The 18,427-nt window shown below is 46.4% G+C and overlaps 1 protein-coding gene across 6 annotated transcripts in view; it reads left to right on the top strand.

The window, feature by feature from the left end:
* Nucleotides 1-18,427, top strand: part of PLD1 (phospholipase D1) — an 80,959-nt gene that overhangs the window by 42,941 nt on the left and 19,591 nt on the right. For 5 of the 6 annotated variants that reach the window (XM_064457999.1, XM_064457998.1, XM_064457997.1 and 2 more), the window contains 11 exons: nucleotides 1,271-1,423; nucleotides 2,199-2,348; nucleotides 3,666-3,749; nucleotides 5,506-5,587; nucleotides 8,618-8,728; nucleotides 10,066-10,272; nucleotides 10,963-11,179; nucleotides 12,138-12,251; nucleotides 14,307-14,435; nucleotides 14,777-14,895; nucleotides 15,054-15,167. In XM_064457999.1, coding sequence (XP_064314069.1) covers nucleotides 1,271-1,423; nucleotides 2,199-2,348; nucleotides 3,666-3,749; nucleotides 5,506-5,587; nucleotides 8,618-8,728; nucleotides 10,066-10,272; nucleotides 10,963-11,179; nucleotides 12,138-12,251; nucleotides 14,307-14,435; nucleotides 14,777-14,895; nucleotides 15,054-15,167 — 1,480 coding nt within the window. The remainder of the gene's footprint in view (nucleotides 1-1,270; nucleotides 1,424-2,198; nucleotides 2,349-3,665; nucleotides 3,750-5,505; nucleotides 5,588-8,617; nucleotides 8,729-10,065; nucleotides 10,273-10,962; nucleotides 11,180-12,137; nucleotides 12,252-14,306; nucleotides 14,436-14,776; nucleotides 14,896-15,053; nucleotides 15,168-18,427) is intronic. The other variant, XM_064458000.1, reaches the window with a different exon arrangement.

Raw genomic sequence — 18,427 nt, 5'->3', positions numbered from 1 at the left:
CATCAATAAATAAGCAAATAAGAGTAATATTTCTCAGCGAGGGTTATTTAAGTGAAGGGTTTTAGGACACGTCAAACTGGGGGCAGAGCTCCCCCTGAGCACAGCGCAGACTGAGGCCATCCTTTTCCCACAACAGTTTTGCCGTAGACCTTGGAGTTTTATACCCCAAATTCATTTCAATTATTATAGTAGGCTGGGTGTGTTATGGCCCACGGGGGTTGTGGAAAGGGACAGGGAGAAGAGTGGTGGGGTGATGCCATGAACAAGTACAGGCAGGACTTCTCAGGCATGCGGAATGCTTGAAAATGTACTTTGTGGGTATGTTTGGGAGTGAAATTAGGGGCCAAATGATGGGGGGAGGTATTTTGGCACCAAATGAGGGGAGATGCTGGGATGACTCTTTCAGGGCCCTGAAAGAAAAGAAAAATTATGGGATCTGGAAGAAGATGAGGAGCCAGGGCTGTTACTAAAGATACAAGAATGAACAGATTTTTGCAGTATTTTCTGTTGCTTTGTGCCTTTCTGACTGTGCAGAAGAATGAGGAGAAGGTCTGGTGGTGGAGACCTGTGTGGGACAGAGAGGGTCGGTTACCCCAGCTACGCCGCCAGGGGAGAAAAAATTAGAAATGTCATTCACAGTAAAACATGTGGGTTTTTTCCCAGAGTTGCCTTCAGGCTATGGTATTTATGTAAAACCTGCCGGTCATCTCTCATCATGTGTTTCCAACAGGGTGCTTGTTGCTTGGCAATAAAAGCTTTCCAAAATGCCTCACTCATGTATTTTGATAGGAGTGAAAGTGATCCTAGCATCATAATTGATGTTAGAAATGTCAGGTAATTCCCATATTGCCTCTAGGTGTAACATACAAGCTGAATAAAAATCTGGGACATTGCACCTTGCCCGGTGCTGGGGCACCTGGCTGGGAGGTTGGTGGGCAGGGAGGTTCTCCTTGATTTTGTAAGACATGAGAACCTATCTTTTCAAAGACTTCTGTAAAAAGGAGTCACGCAAATAACTCTAAAAGTCTTATATTGAATTCAAAGTCATTACCCAAGTTCATAAAATAGGCACTTTTCTGCTCAAGAAAACCATACCTTGGACTAGCCCCTGAAAAGAAACTTTACCTTTTAGTCGAACGCTTTCCTTTCCCTGATAAATGATTTGCACTTGTTCTGAAGGAAACACCTTTTCACTTTACTCTTGTATGGCTCATGTGTTGAAGCCCGGCATGGGTGAAATACAAGTTACCTGCTTGCTGTGCCCGTACAGGTGGCTGGTGGTGAAGGACTCTTTCCTGCTGTACATGAAGCCAGACTCGGGGGCCATTGCCTTTGTCCTGCTGGTAGATAAAGAATTCAACATTAAGATAGGCCAGAAAGAAACAGAAACTAAGTATGGGCTGCAGATCGACAATCTCTCCAGGTAAGAAATACAGTCTTTATTTAGACCCGTTCTTCTCTTTGCTTATGTTTTTTTTAAGGAAGAATCTATGCTCCTCTCCAGGAGGAGTTAACAAGGTGTGCTGGGCTGACGTGGTGCAGCTCAGCTTCCCGCAGGGCCCAGCGCCCGGGCAGCTGCTGGTGTTTTTATACCTGCTGGGGACTTGGCCTGTGTAATGCTGATCATTTCCAATGTCTTAATGAGGCATTTGGAGCCTCAGCCACCACTCGTCCATCCTTGTGGTTATTGCTCAGGCCTGAGGGCACCGTGCGTGTCGAGTTGCACAGTCTGTTTTTTGCAGCGGTTGATTACAGTGGTGATCTAGGCGCTCTGTTCCGCTATGCTGCAAGCAGGGACACGGTCCTCTACAGCCCAACTGGAGTATTACCCAAAAGACGTGCTAGGTGGGATAGTTAACATTTTTTCTGATAGCATACAGTATAAATTAATCTTTTAAAATAATACATTAGCTAGGTCCAACTCTCCTCTGAGTTAAGCTGATGCTATTAATATAAATCCGGGGTGGTTTTTTGTTTTCATTTTTTTAATGCTTGGCAATGCAGTACTGTGGTAGTCACTCGGAGCAGCTCAGCGCTAATGTGGTCATTTGCAAACAAAACAACAAAGCAAAGTCCTTACGTCTTGATTAAACGTGACTGGTAGAGGTGCATTTATCAATGCGGGTAGGCAGCGAGGAGCAGCCTAATTAAACGTACATGGCTTCAGCCCCCTGCCCCATGCGTCGTCTGTTTTACAGGTCGCTGATTTTGAAGTGTAACAGCTACAGACATGCCCAGTGGTGGAGGCAGGGCATAGACGAGTTCATTCGGAAGCACGGCAAGGACTTCCTCACGGCCCACCGCTTCGGCTCGTACGCCGCCGTGCAGGAGAACACGCTGGCCAAGTGGTGAGGACCGCGGCGAGGCTGCGGCTGGATGGCGGTGCCTTGGGCACCGCTACCCGCAGCAGCGGTGGCACACACCTGCCTGTGTTAGCCCGGGTCTGATGGATATAGCTGTTTGCGTTCGGTAGCTGTGGGGATAGACGATAATTAGAGAAGTTGCAAAAAAATGAGGCTTTCTTCACTGGGAACAGAATAGTAGTACTGGTGACAGGAGTGCTGTGATCACAGCCAATAGCACTTTGGATCACCAAGTTTCATTTGAATTTGAACATGTTGGGTATTTGTTATCGTAATGATAAAAATGGTGTTTTGATGCACATACAATTGGCAGGATGTCTAGGAATTAAACACAGAGCTGCTCTTTCATTAAGATATTCCTGGCTTCAATTTTATCCCGGTTTCTGATTCTGTAAATGCTCTTCCCTAAGGTTTTAGGTCTTGGGGCTCTGGGTTGTAAGCCCACAGTAATGCAGGTGCTATTGAAAACGTCTGCTTCTTTGGCTACTCCCTTCTCCATAGCTCCCTCCCAAAACAGCAGTGCTGCAGCCTGTCCTGCCCATGCTGCTCTGCACCGATGGTCTGCTTACATCCCTCATGCTCTGAAATGCAAGATATGTCCCGCTCACCGCATTTGCAAGGCTGATTCTCATCCTGTAGCACAGCATTACCCTTCCAGGCAGCACGGGATGCGTTCAGGGGCAAACGTCACTCATCTGGTTGAAGGGCAGCATCAGATTCAGGCCTTGCAGATTGTCTTTGCAATGAAAGAGAATCAGCAAATGCAAGTTTGGGTACTGCAGCAAATGCAAGTAAGGGTGACTGGGCTTTATGCACACAGCAGTCCCACGAGGAATTCTCCCGTCTGTAGTGTAACCTGATTGCACTAAGCCGTTCCCAGAAGCACCTAAAAAAAAATGATTCTAGCTGGAAGCAAACCCTCTTAGTGCTCTCTTCTGCCTCGCAGCAACCACTGCCCGAATAGTTTCCATAAATCAAAGTAAACACCACTCCGCCATCCTTTTCTGAGAGCCAAAACTAGCTCATGCATCAAGCAAAACCCACGAATATCGCGTGTGGTTGGCAGAAGTGCCAAGCGGCACTTAATGAAACAGCACAATAAGAGATTATTAAGCTACTAATAGCAGCATGAAATTCTCCCTGCGTGTTGCCCTAATTCTTGAAATTAGGGGGTTTTTTTGTTTGCTTTTGAGAAGAAAATATAAATGGCATTAACACAGAACCCTGCTGGTCTTCAGCTATGGACTTTGTTTAATGAAGGGGGAGGAAACCTAAACCTATGCGCTGTGTTTGCTTTTACAGGTATGTAAATGCTAAGTGGTACTTTGAGGATGTCGCAAACGCCATGGAAGCTGCTAAGGAAGAAATTTTCATCACAGATTGGTGGTTCGTACTTAAATATTTGGATGTTGACCGGCCGTCTCTCTTGGGATGTTCCCAACAATGCGGCACTGTTTGGAGGCCCTACAGTATGGCAACTAGCCGTGCAGCCAGATGGTTTGGCAGCACACCCAAACGTCTCCTTGTGTTGTATTCAAAGGCCTTTTCAGGAGGGTTGGCAGCAAAAGCACATGCTTGAAATCAACAGCTTGGTTGTCTCCTTCCAAGGAAAAGCCTGAAACTACTTGTAGGCACCACCTGAATTGCAAATGTTATGGCTTGAGGTGCTCATCAGGGGTGTAAATCGCTGCAAACCCAAGGGATAAGAATGTTTTTCAGTGTGTAAGGGAACACGGGCACTTGAACACCTCTGAAGGTGCTCTTCCCATGTAATCTGACATGGGACCCTCCTTTCAGCTGCTTCTCGCTGTTTTTGGAAGCCTTGTGCCAGCGATGAGGGCATCTTGGGGGGGGGCATAATTTTGCTCTGCTCTTCAATGGGCCAGACAAAGGAGGGCAAGTTTTGTCGGCCCTTCCCTGAGCAGCGTGACTGCCGAAGGACCTGGCTTCTGCCCGCTTCTTAGCTAGTACTTCAATATGTTCATGCAATGCTCTGGTTCCTGTTTGAGGCAGAAAAAAGGATGCTCTCACAGACTCGGGGCAGAGTTCCCTGGCTGGATGCTGGTCGTGGCTGCCTGTGTCTTGCTTTTGTGGAGGTTAATCCGGCTGAGCCAGCCTGGATGTTGGGGACAGGACAGTAGGGCAGGTTCCCAAGCCATGGCTCAGAGGTCCCTTTAACCTTGGGCACATCTCTGTGCTCCTTTCTCCATCCATAAAATGAACGTCTTGCCACTAATCCACTGCCCACAGGAACCAGGAGGATTAATTCGTAGGTGGCAATTATGAGAAAAATAAACAAGATGTTAGCATTTACTGGTGTAAACCTGTTTCCTGGCAGGACCACAGATAAACCCAATGCTCCTGGATCTCACATGCAACACCAGGTAGCAGTGCAAGAGCATCACATTGCAGACTTGTTTCATAACATTTTATTCAGACGATTGTAAATGTCTCTTGGAATTGCAAAACTTATCTGAAACTTGGAGTTTCAGATAAAAATGCTGTTGTCAGAAGAATGCTTTTAGGATGTAGCAATATGCTTTAATCAGACACAAGTTCCCATGCTCGGTGCGAAAGTAAAAGAATGAAATTCTGTCACATTCCTTTGCAGGAGTTAGATGAGATGGCTTAATTATTCCTTGTAATCCTTAAAGCTTTGAATCAATAAAATGCCCTGCCGAGAGATCATATTGCTTTGTCTTTAGGCAGCAAGGAAAATCCAGCACAAATCTATGCTACTCAGATAGCCTGAGTATTAGGAGAACTAAAATCCCACTCTTACTTGTATTTTTTTTTTTAATGTCTACACATTTCTTTCAAATATACCTTGGGGTTTTCTTCTGTTGCATTTTTCTTTCATAGAGTCCAGGTTTCCCCATTTATACATGACTCTTAAGCTTGGTCTCATGGCTTGTTGAGTACCAAGGTGCGTGCGCTGGACGCATCCCCTGCCCTCTGTAGTGCTCCGTTATTAAAAAACAAAGAGCATGACATTGGAGAATGCATCACTCCGGGATGTGAGCCTTCACATCCGCCTTATATAAAGTGCATTATTTTTCTACTTACCGAGTTGATTATTTAGGCCAATGCTTTGTTTGCAGAGTACACATGCTGTGTTTTTTCCACCCCTTTATTTTCTTAGGCTGAGCCCAGAAATCTTCATGAAACGACCCGTTGTGGAAGGAAATCGCTGGCGGCTGGACTGCATCCTCAAGCGGAAAGCGGTAAGCGAGCTCCAGCTGCAACCTTCACCCTGCAGAAAACCCCTTGTGCCCACCTAGTTACAGGGTCGTACAGGGACTGGAGTGTTTGCACCGTTTATTTTGCTAGGGATGAGAGTTAAAGCTGGCCAAACCTTATTTTGGGTGGCCTCAGAAAACTACATGTTTTGATTTGCTCCCCCGGTTTGTGTTTGGAAGAGCTCGGAGGCGGAAGGGTAGACCCTCTGATTGCCCCTTTAAGTCCTCAGGTTTGGGTCACTTCAGCCTTGCGTTACAACTGCCCCAGCTCCTGGTGGGGTCAAAGAGCAGTTGCCGTCCAGTGCTGTCCTTGTGGCATAGGTAATCTATAGGTACAGGAAAGACTAGGCACTTTGGCTCTTGGTAGGTGGTCTGTACGTTACTGCGTTGTGCAGATCCTGTCTGTCATTACCGCGTGTTGGGTCTCTGTGCTGCAGCTTTCAGAGGTGAAGCTGTGAAAGGTACCATCACTCTGCCAAGACAACCAGGATGTCATTAGCAAAGAGTCTCTCGGTATCATCCGGAGGTTTATGCTAGCTAACTATAGCCTTCTCATCTGGTTCTCCGTACTTGATACGTGCATAGGTCCTTGCTGCAGCTAAACACTGAAGAGCTGATGTTCTTGCTGTTCACCTCTCATTCTTTGCTATAGTAAAAGAGTGCCTGTTGGCATTAAACATCATCCTGGTGTCCCGCAGCCCCATTACTCCTGGTGGAGTCCCTCTTGCTTTCATCCTGCCCAGACCAAGCTGCCCAAAGCTCTTCTTGCTGTAGCTTTTTCACAGCTGCTACCATTGGTAATAACGAATTTTAGTGGAGCGTAAGAAAGGCCAAAGCCTTGAAAAGGTTCTGTGGGTTTTTTATTATTATTCTTATTATTTCCAAGGGTAACTTATATTATTAAAGACGACTATTTTTTTGGAGCTGCCACTTACTACCTGTACGTCTCCTGGTTTCCTTTGTTCCTACCCATCCCTTTCTCTGTTCTCATGGTTTTTGTGGCCACTAAGAGGAGGAAGATCAGCTGTGCCCTCTGTACCTGTCCCTTCTCAGGTGGAGACTCTAGTCATGAGGATCCTGGTGCATTGCTGTGGAAAAGGAATGTGGGGAAAGTGTTTCAGCAAACCATGAAAAAAAGTGTGCAAGCACAAGCAGCATCACATTCCCCAGAGCTGGGCTGAGCATGACTCAGAGACTTGGACTCCTATTTGCATTGCCATGTTATCTGAGTTAATAAATGCTCGTGTTCAGTAAGCAAATGTTTATATAAACTTGATAAGGCTTTTCCCCTTCTGTTTTAATTTCTCCTTCTCTGCTGTTCCTCCTGAAGAGAAAAACTCAGACATGCTGTTGACCTGGTGCCTTTCCTGGCCCTCCAGGTCAGCATTGCCGTGCAAAGCTCTGGGCTGTTGTGCACGCTCCTTTCTTATGCAGCACTTGGAGGTATGAGCAAACAACCACAACTACTGGCTCTGTTTTTCCTTAACCATTTTTATCTCAGTAAACAGTTTATTTTGTGGCTGGTTGTACTCTGCTTTCCAATAACAAGTCTGGATCCTGACTATAGAGAACATGTTTCTTGGAGCCAAGCGAGGCAGACAGAGAAGCAGAGTGTGAGGTGTTGATGCTTGTGGGCTGTACTTCAGTTGTTCACCCAACCCATGATAACACCAGGGCTAGAAATGGTAGTTTGCCCCATGGTGAGCAGTGAGTCAGGGAGGGAAGCGTGGCCGGGGAACTCTGTTGTACTCGTGACGTGGTAGAAGGGCAGGAGTCCAGGTGGACGTGCTGAAGTAGTCTTTGACTCCCTCCTCTTCCAAACCAATTGTCATCACAGTCCTCACCCCTCCACATGCCTATGAAAAAAATAGGGGTTTGTGTCTAACTGTTGTTGATTTGGAAGTAGTTTTATTTTCTGGAAGATGAACCGTGGCCACGGGGCATGCCCACTGGAAGAATTTGGCTTTATTTGTCATATTGACATAGATTTTCCTATGGCTATAATTACCTTGTAAGAGTGAGGAGTGTTTTAAGGCTAGTTCCTGGAAATACTTGCCTGCTCTCTCACTTGTGGCATTTCTTTGATTCGGCAGGGCGGTCGGCAAGCTGGTGTGTAGAGATAGGGGTAAGGCTGCCCTTTATGTATGTACAGTGCTGCCTTGGACTTCTCTGGGTGCAGTGGGGAGCAGAATATCATCCACAATCTTGGAGACTGCTCAAGCTATCAGTAGCAGCTTTATGGAAATAGAAGCTTAGAAGGCAGTGGCAAGTTTAGGTCACAAGTTTAAGCTCCACTGCAAGATTTGAAGCTGCGCTGACTTATGGCAGTGAGTGGCCAGCATCTGCTGAGGTTTGGGAAGTACTTGGAAGTTTAGAAACGGCTTTAACAAGTGTCCTTAGAAACCTTCCTGTGGGTACCTTTCTACTAAAGAAAAGCACCATCCTTTGGGCACTTCTCATTGTATTCCAGGAGCTTGTTTAACTCTACAGCAGAAAGAACATGTTTGCTGGCGTTGGGTTGGTTGCATCCCCTTTAGGAGAGGGATGTCTGCATGACCACACCGGTATCGTTGTCCTGCAGATGCTTGTAACTGTAGGCAAACCTCCGGGCAACATGAAACAGCAGAAAACTGAACTTCAGTGGATATGTGCAGCATTATTACCTGTGGAGTGGATCACATTGGCAAAATTTTGCCTCAAAGGATGTTTAAAAGGGGCCTCTGTAAGAGTGACCTGTTGATGGGCTTTGGCGTAGCTCAGCTCTTCACCCACGAATCCAGGTCCTGAGCCCTTCTCTGGAAGCTGGAGAGTTTTCCTGAGCAGTGCAGGTCCTTGCATGAAGTTGGGGTCACCATGGTGGATCTGGAAGACTATAATCAAGAACAAGTAACCTCAGCCTGCATTTCTGTCTGCAGGCACAACATGCGTACTGCCTCTTGGCTTTTCCTCCCTTCAGACATGGGCTGTATCCAGTGAAATACCTGCATACCATGTGTTTCTTTTTATTTCTGACAGCAACAAGGAGTGAGAATTTTTGTTATGCTGTACAAAGAGGTGGAGCTTGCCCTAGGGATTAACAGTGAATATAGCAAGCGGACGCTCATGCACCTCCATCCAAACATTAAGGTAATTGCGCGTTGGGCAGTCGGATGAAGGACATTTGCATTCATTTGCTCTCAGGTAGCTAGTGTTGACCCTCAGGGTATTTGGGAGTGAACCAGAACAACAGTGTTTGCCACTGTTACAGAGGGAATAGTCTGAGAAGACATATCCATACAGTGACTCCCACATCTGGCAACTTCCTTTCTTTAGGTTATAATTGAACATAAAATCGCTTAGTTTAGACTTGCCAAAGCAATTATTCATCTAATTCACAAGAAACATATTTCATGTGACAAGTTAATAGGGTTACATCAAATGATACGTCTTACAGCTCGAGAACGTTGTCTCACTTCAGCATTTCTGTTCATACGTAGATGACGAGAGTCAACGCTGGATGTTTATGTTTCCACCATAAATGAACAGCATTGCACTGTCCTGTGCTGTTCTGCTGCTGCTCTGCCACCGAGCCGAATATGAGTGGTGGCACACGAACCAGTAGATAAGGCTAGATACAGTCTCTTGAAATTCGAGACATATACATTTTAATGAACAATAAGATACGTTATGCATGAGGGTGACTAACAAAGTGCTAGAGTAATAGATTTATTGTCACTTGACCAGTTGTCACGTTGAAGGGAAGCACCCATTTGCCATCATCTTCTCAGTGAGACTGGAAGGTGTAACTGGAGGATATGTGCTATGTGTATAACAGGTTTTGGGAGCTGCCAGGTGAAACTCTAGCTTTTCCTCCAGGAAGCTGGTCTAATGGCTCTCCTTTAACATAAAAAAAAAAAAAAGAAAGAAAAAGAATTAAACTATATCCTGAATGCTTAGATATAGAAATTACTGTGCCATAAACACCTGTCAAAAAGAATCTCATAAATGTCAAACAATTTGCTGATTTTATATGGGGAAAAAAACCAGCCAACTCTCATTTCACTTATGTAGTGGCAGCAACCAAAGAAGTGAGTCAGATCCCCAATATGTTGTTTTCTTTTAGAGCAGGCTCTGTGTTTGAAAGCTCAGCTATCATAGCTCTACTGAAAGCATGATTTTATTTGTTGAAACTGTTTCCTTGACTATAGTCCTCTTACGAACACAGTTGTAAGTGTGACCTATCCCAACATCAGTAATTCTTGCTGCTTGGGAATACCCATATGGTGGGGCAACACCTGCCTGCCTGTAAGGCTGAGCCCAACTTGGGGGGAATTGCATAGCTTCAGTTATTGCAGCAGTCTGTGTGGAGGCATCTTCTAAAAACTCCAGTGTTTTTCCCATCATTCTGCGCAGCCAAAAAGAAAAAAAGCTGGGCTGGAGGGATGGGCAATGACGCTGAGCTTGAGTGCTGGTTCTCTCCCCAGGTGATGAGACACCCAGACCATGTGTCATCCTCCGTGTACCTCTGGGCCCACCACGAGAAGCTCGTCGTCATTGATCAGTCCGTGGCGTTTGTGGGGGGCATCGACTTGGCGTACGGCAGGTGGGATGATGACGAGCATCGCCTGACCGACGTGGGCAGTGTCAAACGAATGGTAGCAGTGAAGTCGGTGTCGACGACCAACCTGGCAGTAAGTGAGCTCGCTCCAGCTGGTGGCCACCTTCAACATCGGTGTGTCAGGTTTGCGGTGGGGATGAATAAGCAGTGTCCGCCCCTAAGCATAGGGTTGGGTTTATGGAGGATTAAAAAGGAATAGTAATGGGAAGGCGGAAGTATCTGAGTATTGAATGACTTTTTAGGGCTAGATCCTGACCAGCCCTTGCTGGGGTGTGGAGATAGACAGCTGGGTTTCCCCTGGAGACTGGAGCAGCAGTCACAATTTGGAGTCTATGTTCTTAATAAAATTTAGCCAGAAATGCACAGTAGGCACTTACAGAGTGCTCCAAACTTCTGGATGCTCAGGCCCTGAGCAGGTGCCTTGCTTGCCAAGCTTTCTGCTAACCTGGGTCTGTATGCACCCAGAGATCTCTAAAAATTCAAAGGAGGGTAAATTTATGAGAATTTCAAGGGGAGTAATAATCCAGAGTAAATTTATGGGACTGAAGAATGTACTGCTAGCTTTAATGGGTTTTTCTGTCGAGTGCCTCCTCGGTACAGACTCTCTCCCCCAAAGGCACTCGTAGTTTCCACTGAGGTCTGTCTTTGTCACGGAGCAAAGTTTGGTTGGTAGCTGTTCCTGAGCATTGATACGCGTGCTAATCTGCCATTAAAGGGGAACCTGTCCGTACATCACCTGCAACAACGTCCTGTGTCTTTTAAGTCTGCAGCGGAGTTGTCTGAACACATCTCGCTGCACTCCCAAGCTCTGTCCCCAGAAAGCCACTCATTCGAGAGAAATGCTGATGATGCCCCAGACACATCAAAAATGAAAGGAGTGGGAAAAACCAAGAAGTTTTCAAGGTTTAGTATTTACAAGCATCTCCATAAACACAGCATGCACCGTGCCGACAGCGTGAGCAGCGTAGACAGTGAATCGAGTAAGTAACTTTTTTCAACTAAACAACACATAAAGCGTGTGTGGAGGTGGGTGGGTGTCCATGCAGATTCACATCATTTCTAGGGTAATGTGTTCTTTGTAAGGAAGGAAAGTTGACGAATTTCTCAACTATCAGAATAATAACTATGTGTGGTCAATACGTAAATTTGCTTCACGGCAAAATATGCAAGAAAAGTTTTAAGTGATTTGCATTTAGTTAATTGGCAATTGTCACGAGCCATCAGATGACGTGATGCGGCGTGCAGGATGCCTAATGTTTATATTGTTGGAAAAATTTTGTTCCCACAAGGGAGAATTGGGTTTTTTATTTTTCGACTCGTATTTATTACAACAAGCAAAAAAGTTTCTGAATGTGATTATCCCCTCTCATAGGCTAGTGTTACTGAGCTATAGGTTTAAATCAGTTCACTTAAACGGAAATGTTCCCGATTCACCCACTTCCTAGAGAGGAGAGACTATTCAACTGTTGAATATTTGAGTGCAGCTTTTAATTCCCCACATGCAAACCAGCTTCAAACCTAACCTTACAAGGATCGGCTTGACGTTTGTTCTAGCACGGAATCCTTCCTGAAAACCATTCCTGACGTCTTCGGCTCCTGAAGCTGGGTATTGCTCATGGTGGGGACTTATCTGAGTTTCCATCGCTCCCTGTAGATCTTATTCCTGCCCCCGGCCAGAGGAAGCCTTGCAGGAGCATCGTTTGTCTTGGCTGCACTCAGCTCGGGACATAGCCATGACTTTGCGACTTCATCTGTTTGGTTTAAAACGAGCTGGGTCTTGAATTTAGCCCTTTGCCTGTTGGTCACTTGTAGTTTCAGCAAATTCATGTCTCGTTCGAGCTCCTGTCATGCAAGGTGTCTTCAGACAGGATCGGGCACCAGCGTGGTAGAAGTGGACGTGCGTTTTTGCCGTAAATAGAGCATCTTGACTTTCTGCAGGTTACTGTAACCCCACTAGAAGTCAACCAAATATAATCCAGAGTTTAAAGCCCCATCTGAAAATGTTCCATCACCACAGTGAATCCAAACAGGGGCTCGCTGAGCTTCGGGAGGGTAAGTGGAGGAAGGCAGAGGTGCAGACCCCTTCAGGCTTTAGCTGCTGATCTTTTTGCATTGTAATGATGGTGAGAGTTAGGTTGGGTGCCAGGATCAGCCTTCGCTGCTTGGGGTTCTTCCAGCATCCTTAGCACCACTCTGAGGATGTCCTGGCAGAAGAGCCTTCTCCAGAAGCTACAAAAATTTCAGCATAAATAATAATTAAAAAAGAAAAAAAAACCAAACAACAAATTTGCAATAACGACAACAGGGAACAGTTGAGGAAATAACCCTGATTCTGGTATATGATGATTTCAGCAGCTCTCATCCTGCAAAGGAAAGGGGCTCATTACTGGAATTGGGAACTTCTGCATTGGGTACTTTACATATTTATAGATATTCCTGATGCAGGAAGATATGCAAACAGAGAGAGGAAACAGCAAAGTGGCTGCTGCCAGACCTATGTTTCAAAGAAGACTTGGGGCCTCCCTTTTGCCCCTTATTAAAATCAATGGAAGCATACTCGATTGAAAAAGGAGTTGGGTGGTTGTAAGCGCTGAGCTGTTCTGATCTCTCGACCAATGTTGAAAGGGCCTGTTTCAGTATGGTACCTCACTGAGCTGCCTTTGAGTTCTGGTACAGGGTGAGGAGCAGTTCTTCAACATCTTCCTCTTCCTAATGTCTTCCTCTACGGCACTAATTGCCAGTTATAATATATTGGTTATGAAGTAGTGGCAGGCAACAAGGAAGAGATGCATTTGCTTCATGGAAATGAAGTGCCATCTCCCCTGTGGTCACCTCATGCTCATTCATGAGTCGGCGTGCAGTCATCAAAGTTCACTACATGAAGTGTGTTTTGGCCGGGTAGCGTGTCCCACCCGTTCCCATTCGAGCATGCAGAGTCAGCGATTCCCCAGCTCCACCTGGACTCTCACTAGAAACTCATGCTTCCCGAAGCAGCTGCGGTGCATGCCTGCTGCATGGCAGTTTTGGCATGGCTTGGCTCGGCTCGCCGGGGTTACAGCAGTGCTGGCGAGGCTTGCTTCGTGTAAACCGGCCCCGCTGCGCCGCTGCCGACCTGTGTTTTGTTCGCTGTTGAAAGTGAGTGTTTTTGTGCCGAGGGGTTTTCATGGTTACCTGGCGATGTGGTCAGGTTAGGAGAAGGTTTCTGCTGCTGGCATATTACTGTGTAATTGCTGCACTAGTATTTGGTACGGTAGATGAAGGCTGCTCGCAGGGTCAGGAAATAACGCTAGTTATTCATGGTCTAGGCCAACAGCTTTGGTTTTCTTAACAGTGAGGAAAAAGAATTCACTCTGCACCAAAATATACGCTCTAGAAAAGGGATCCTGTCAGGAGGGAATATCCTGGTCTACAATATTTTAGACCATTTTAATCACCATCAATCTGGACTTCAGGGTCCATTTGCTCAACATGTAAAATTGTATCAAAAGGTGACATTTTTATTTGGAAAAACAAAATAAAACAAATAAACCCCACAATACTTAATGAGGGAACATGAGCTTTTTAATCACCTCATTCTAGTAAATAAAGACTAGCTTCTGTTGGAGGAAATACACCCTGATATAGAGGCAAAATCATAAAACCCTCTGGCAGAGAAGTTGGAATTAGTTCATTAGTATTGTAAAATATATTAAGTAGATGATATATGTGATGTTCCTGTACATATATCCACTCAGGTCAGTCGTAGCTGGGAGTGGACTGCCACATGGTAATACTTAGGTATCATAGGACTGTGGAAAGACAAATGATTATACGGTGTTTTCTATTTTTTTTTTAGTCCAATGTAGAGAGAATTCAGCATCTGCTTTGTATTTCCAAACAGACTCCTATATATTACCTGTCCTGGTTGTATAACAAATATTAAAATAGGGAAGAAAAAATACTAATATGCATGCTTTGAAGGCAACAGGGAGACAACAGCTTCAGCCACCTGGCACGGGCGAGTCCCACCAATGCTTTTCCATGGCAGAGAGTCCCTCGCCGGTGGTGAGCGATGGACAGCTGTGACTTTGGAGCGTGTGTTATTGCTACCTTGTTTCCCTGTGACAGATAAAGGATCCATCCACAGCTTGAAGACGGGTGTTGGTGAGCTGCTTGGGGAAACCAGGTTCTGGCATGGAAAAGACTACTGCAACTTTGTCTTTAAAGACTGGGTTCAACTTGACAAACCTTTTGCTGGTAGGTACCTTTGTACCCTGGCAGTCATTACTTTCCCCCAAACCCTGTTCTGCATCTTCATGGTCTCAAACTGTATTTTTTTCCTGCTTCTGAGCCAGAGGTAATGAGGCAATTTTGGTTTGGCTGCTCAGAAGAAGCAGCAAAACTCCCTTTGAGAGGTTTGAGGGCCAATTGTGCCATTACAGTCCATGAACTTGGACTGCAGGCGATTGCATGATAATTCATCTGCACAGCCCTTGGTGCTGTGTCCCAGAAACTTCAGTCTGAGGAGGGGACTCTCTGCGTTTCCACATTCATGTCCTGTGTCTGAGGAGGTCCAAATGCACTTTCCTGTCCTGTAGACTTCATTGACAGATACACCACCCCGAGGATGCCCTGGCACGACATCTCCTCCGTGGTGCATGGCAAAGCTGCGCGTGATATCGCCCGACACTTCATCCAGCGCTGGAACTTCACCAAGGTGGGGTGTGGGCATCGCTGCTGGGGGCACGGAAATAAATACACACCCTGCCTCATCCCCATGCCCGCCCTAGGCATGCCTTTTATTATTTCTTATGTTATTCTACTATATTGCAATCTCTTCAAGGATTTTTGTTTTTCTGTTTTTCCCCGGGGCAGATTATGAAGCCCAAATACCGATCCCTGTCCTACCCATTCCTGCTGCCAAAATCTCAGCAAACTGCTAACGAGTTGAACTATCAGGTGCCCGAGGCTGTTCGTGCCACAGTCCAGGTGGGTGTTGATGGTGTCCTGCTCACCTACTCCTAAAAGAGCTTGTTTTGGATCTTTCCAGCAGGGAGTGTCGATGCCTGACAGACCCTCTGCAGAACTTGAAAACATAAAATGAAAAAACTCTTACTTAATTTAGCTCACAGCATAGATGGTTGGATCCTCAATTACAGTAAAATAATGCAACTCCTTCAGAAAAGATGTATTAATTTATACCTCTGCCTTTGAGTTAAAAGGGCTGAGCTGTATGCAGCACTCAAGTTGTAGGAACACCGTGACTTTGTATAGCTGTGTAATTTTCTGTTTTGTTTTCTGCTGCTCTTCTAATGCCTAATGTTTGGGTTTTAGGTTTTGGGAAGCCCTGATGGGTTGAGGTTGCCCACTGAGTATTTATCCCAGATCTCAGAGCCGTCTACCAGGCCTCTGATGCCTTGCTCGGATGCAGAGCGGTCAGCCAGAGCCCAGCCTTAAGTGGAGTCTCAGGGCTGTTGCTTTCTGCATTGAACTTCATCTGCATTTTATTATGCAGCCACTCAGCCCCGTGGGTCCTCTGCAGTTCTGCACAGTCAGCCCACAGTCTCGTTTGTGACAATCATCCTCAGGCATAATTGCCAAGATACTTATATTTAAAACCCTATAGCTATATTGAGGTAGCTGTATTGAGTGCATATATTGAATACTACTGTTACCCGGCAGAAACATGGACTTGTTGAGAAATACAAAGTCAAAATAGTTATGCTGAAGCAGCAAAACAATTGTGTGTCTCTGTGGATGAAAGATGTATGAAATAAGAGCAATTAGTCCAAAACCAGGAAAAATGCATGCCTTTGCTCTTTGTAAGGAGTGGTCCACCCAGATGACAGCAACACTTGGGGAAGTTGAGTGTAACAAGCTGCATTTTTCTGGGTTTGCGGGTTGCCAGGGCATTGTGTGCTCCTCCCCGTGTGGTGTGAGAGCAGGCCAGCACGGGGGTCTTGTGTTACGGATCTCGGGCATTTGCATCAGCCACCAAAACAATGCTCACAGCTTGTTGAGAAATAGTCTCACTTCAGGCATCATCATGCTTCTCTGAGGCTGTAAATGCCTCCCCAGCTGTGTCTGACACCAGCTGTTTGGGAAATTTTGTTCTCATGGAAGTGAGGGGCCTTGCATCCCCTGAGCGCGCTCGAACTGCAAGATAAGCCTCAATTTCTAAATCGTGGGTTTGCTCTAGCAAAAAGTTAAGCTTTTCTGATTACAGAACGAGAAGCAGTTCCCTCCCAAAGGATCAACTAAATTGAGCACAGCCTAGGTCCAGCTTCCCTTCAGTCCATACTGCAGAGCTGCTGGCTCAGGCCAGGGGCCCGTGGGAGAGGAGGGTAAGCTCAGACGGTGACTGCTAAATGCCGCATACACCAGTGCTGAGCGAGGGGTGAGCTGTTTGAAATCTAGCCCCAGCACGACGTTGTTGGGGCATTGCAAATAGCTGATACATTCCAGGAAATGAGGGGCTGTTCTCAGTCATGCCATAAACAGCAAAAAGCAAGCAGGTTTGTCTTTTCAAATTAATAATTTACACTACTGTGCTCATTTCTAATTTATGTCGTACTGCAGCTTTTAGAGACCGGTCAAGGTAGCCCAGCCCTGCATATAGCCAAAGAAGTAAAACTATATAATATTAGGCTGAAAATGTTGCCCTGCAACGTACCAGCCTTCCCAGTATGAGGGAAGACTGTAGGGAAAGAGCATTTGCAGCACCAAGCACAGTGGAAGCAGTGAGGGTGGCTTCTCTGCCCAGGCTGGTGGACCCTGCCTGGGTGCAGGTCCCCTGGCCCTGGGCTGCTGGCAGCTGGGTTATGATCGCTGGATGATCTCCTCGAGCTCCACGGCACTGTTTTGCATGCACACATTGTAGGTTTGGCCACCTTCTCCATAACGCTCACTCTGGCCTGGTTTCCATCCACCCCTGGATGACACAAGTGCCCTGAGCATCCCTGAAGTCCCTGCTGCGGGTCAGCGCGTGGCTCGGGCTCTACGCCTGATGAAGGTTTCAGATTTGGCCGCTGCAGGAGGTGGGGAGAGGGGAGGACACCTGCAGCCTGGATCTGAACCCTTTTCCTCCCAGTTGCCTGTTTTGGGGTTCCTTGGGGCATGTATTGGGGTGTCCCCGCATGGCTCCTCCTTTCCTGCAGTCACGAGAATATCACCCTCTTGCCTGCCCAACATATTTGTTCCAGACCACTGTCTCCTTTCAGTGGTACAGTCCAGCACAGAAATAAGCAGATACCCTAAAATCTTTCACCAACTTTTTTATCCAGAAAAATGAGAGCAATATTGTTGTTCTGGATAGGGAATCCTCTGGCTGGCCAACAGCCAATCCTGTGTTATCCCCGTTTTGGTGCTGTATAGGGACTTAATAGGCAGAAGTTACTGCCCAGAGGTAAAAACCAGCATCCAGCGACTGTCCGTGGCTGTGGGGTGACTGAATAAAGTCTGGCTGCCAGTTTTCTTGTTTCTGAGCTTGCCTGCAAACCTGTCTTCAATTGTGGGCAGATCAGAGGAAGGGAGAACACAAAGGATCTGTGGGGATTGCAACGTTGCTGCAAGCCCGAGCCGCTGACCTGTCAGCGACAGATTTTGACCTCGTTGTACCATCTGGTTTTGCTCTCCTTTGTCAGAGGAGAGGAGCAGGAAAGTGTTTTTGGGAGGGTGGGGTTAGCAGGAGCGGCCCTGACAGGGGCTTTCCCCTGGGCAGGGAGGATGAATGCAGCGTGCATGGGAAACAATGTGGGTGTACAGGCTGGGAAGGAGGAAAGGAGCCTGTCAGCTCCTCGGGTTTCTCATCATCTCTCATCGTCTTTTGTACAAACTTCTGGGCTTTGCTCACAATACCAACGTGATTGCACGTTGCAAGAGTCACAGTTGCCTGCCAAAGGCAGTGCCAGGTTTTCTCCATCTCTCTATTTCCATTCCAGAGTTTGCAGTTATCAGCCAAAGCCAGCGCTGCAAAAGGTGTGACGTGGTGAGGCAATATCCAGTTCCTGATGTAAATGCAATGAAAATTTAATGCTCTGGCAACAGCTAATGCCCTTACCTCTTTGAATTCTGTGAGAGCTTGCATTGTTCAGGATACAGGCACTAGCACAGAGCAAACAAAATTTATTACTATGGTATCGGTTGAAGAGGTGATAAGCCTGGCAGAGCGCTCAGTACTGCTATGGAGAGGTTTCAGGGGGAGGAGAGGAAGGAGCACGGAGACACCAGCTCTGGTTGGTAGGTGCTGT

Source organism: Phalacrocorax carbo, chromosome 7, assembly GCF_963921805.1.
Source record: "Phalacrocorax carbo chromosome 7, bPhaCar2.1, whole genome shotgun sequence".
In the NCBI taxonomy this organism is placed as follows: domain Eukaryota; kingdom Metazoa; phylum Chordata; class Aves; order Suliformes; family Phalacrocoracidae; genus Phalacrocorax; species Phalacrocorax carbo.
The sequence above is the reverse complement of the archived record's forward strand: the minus strand, read 5'-3'. Positions and strand labels throughout refer to the sequence as shown.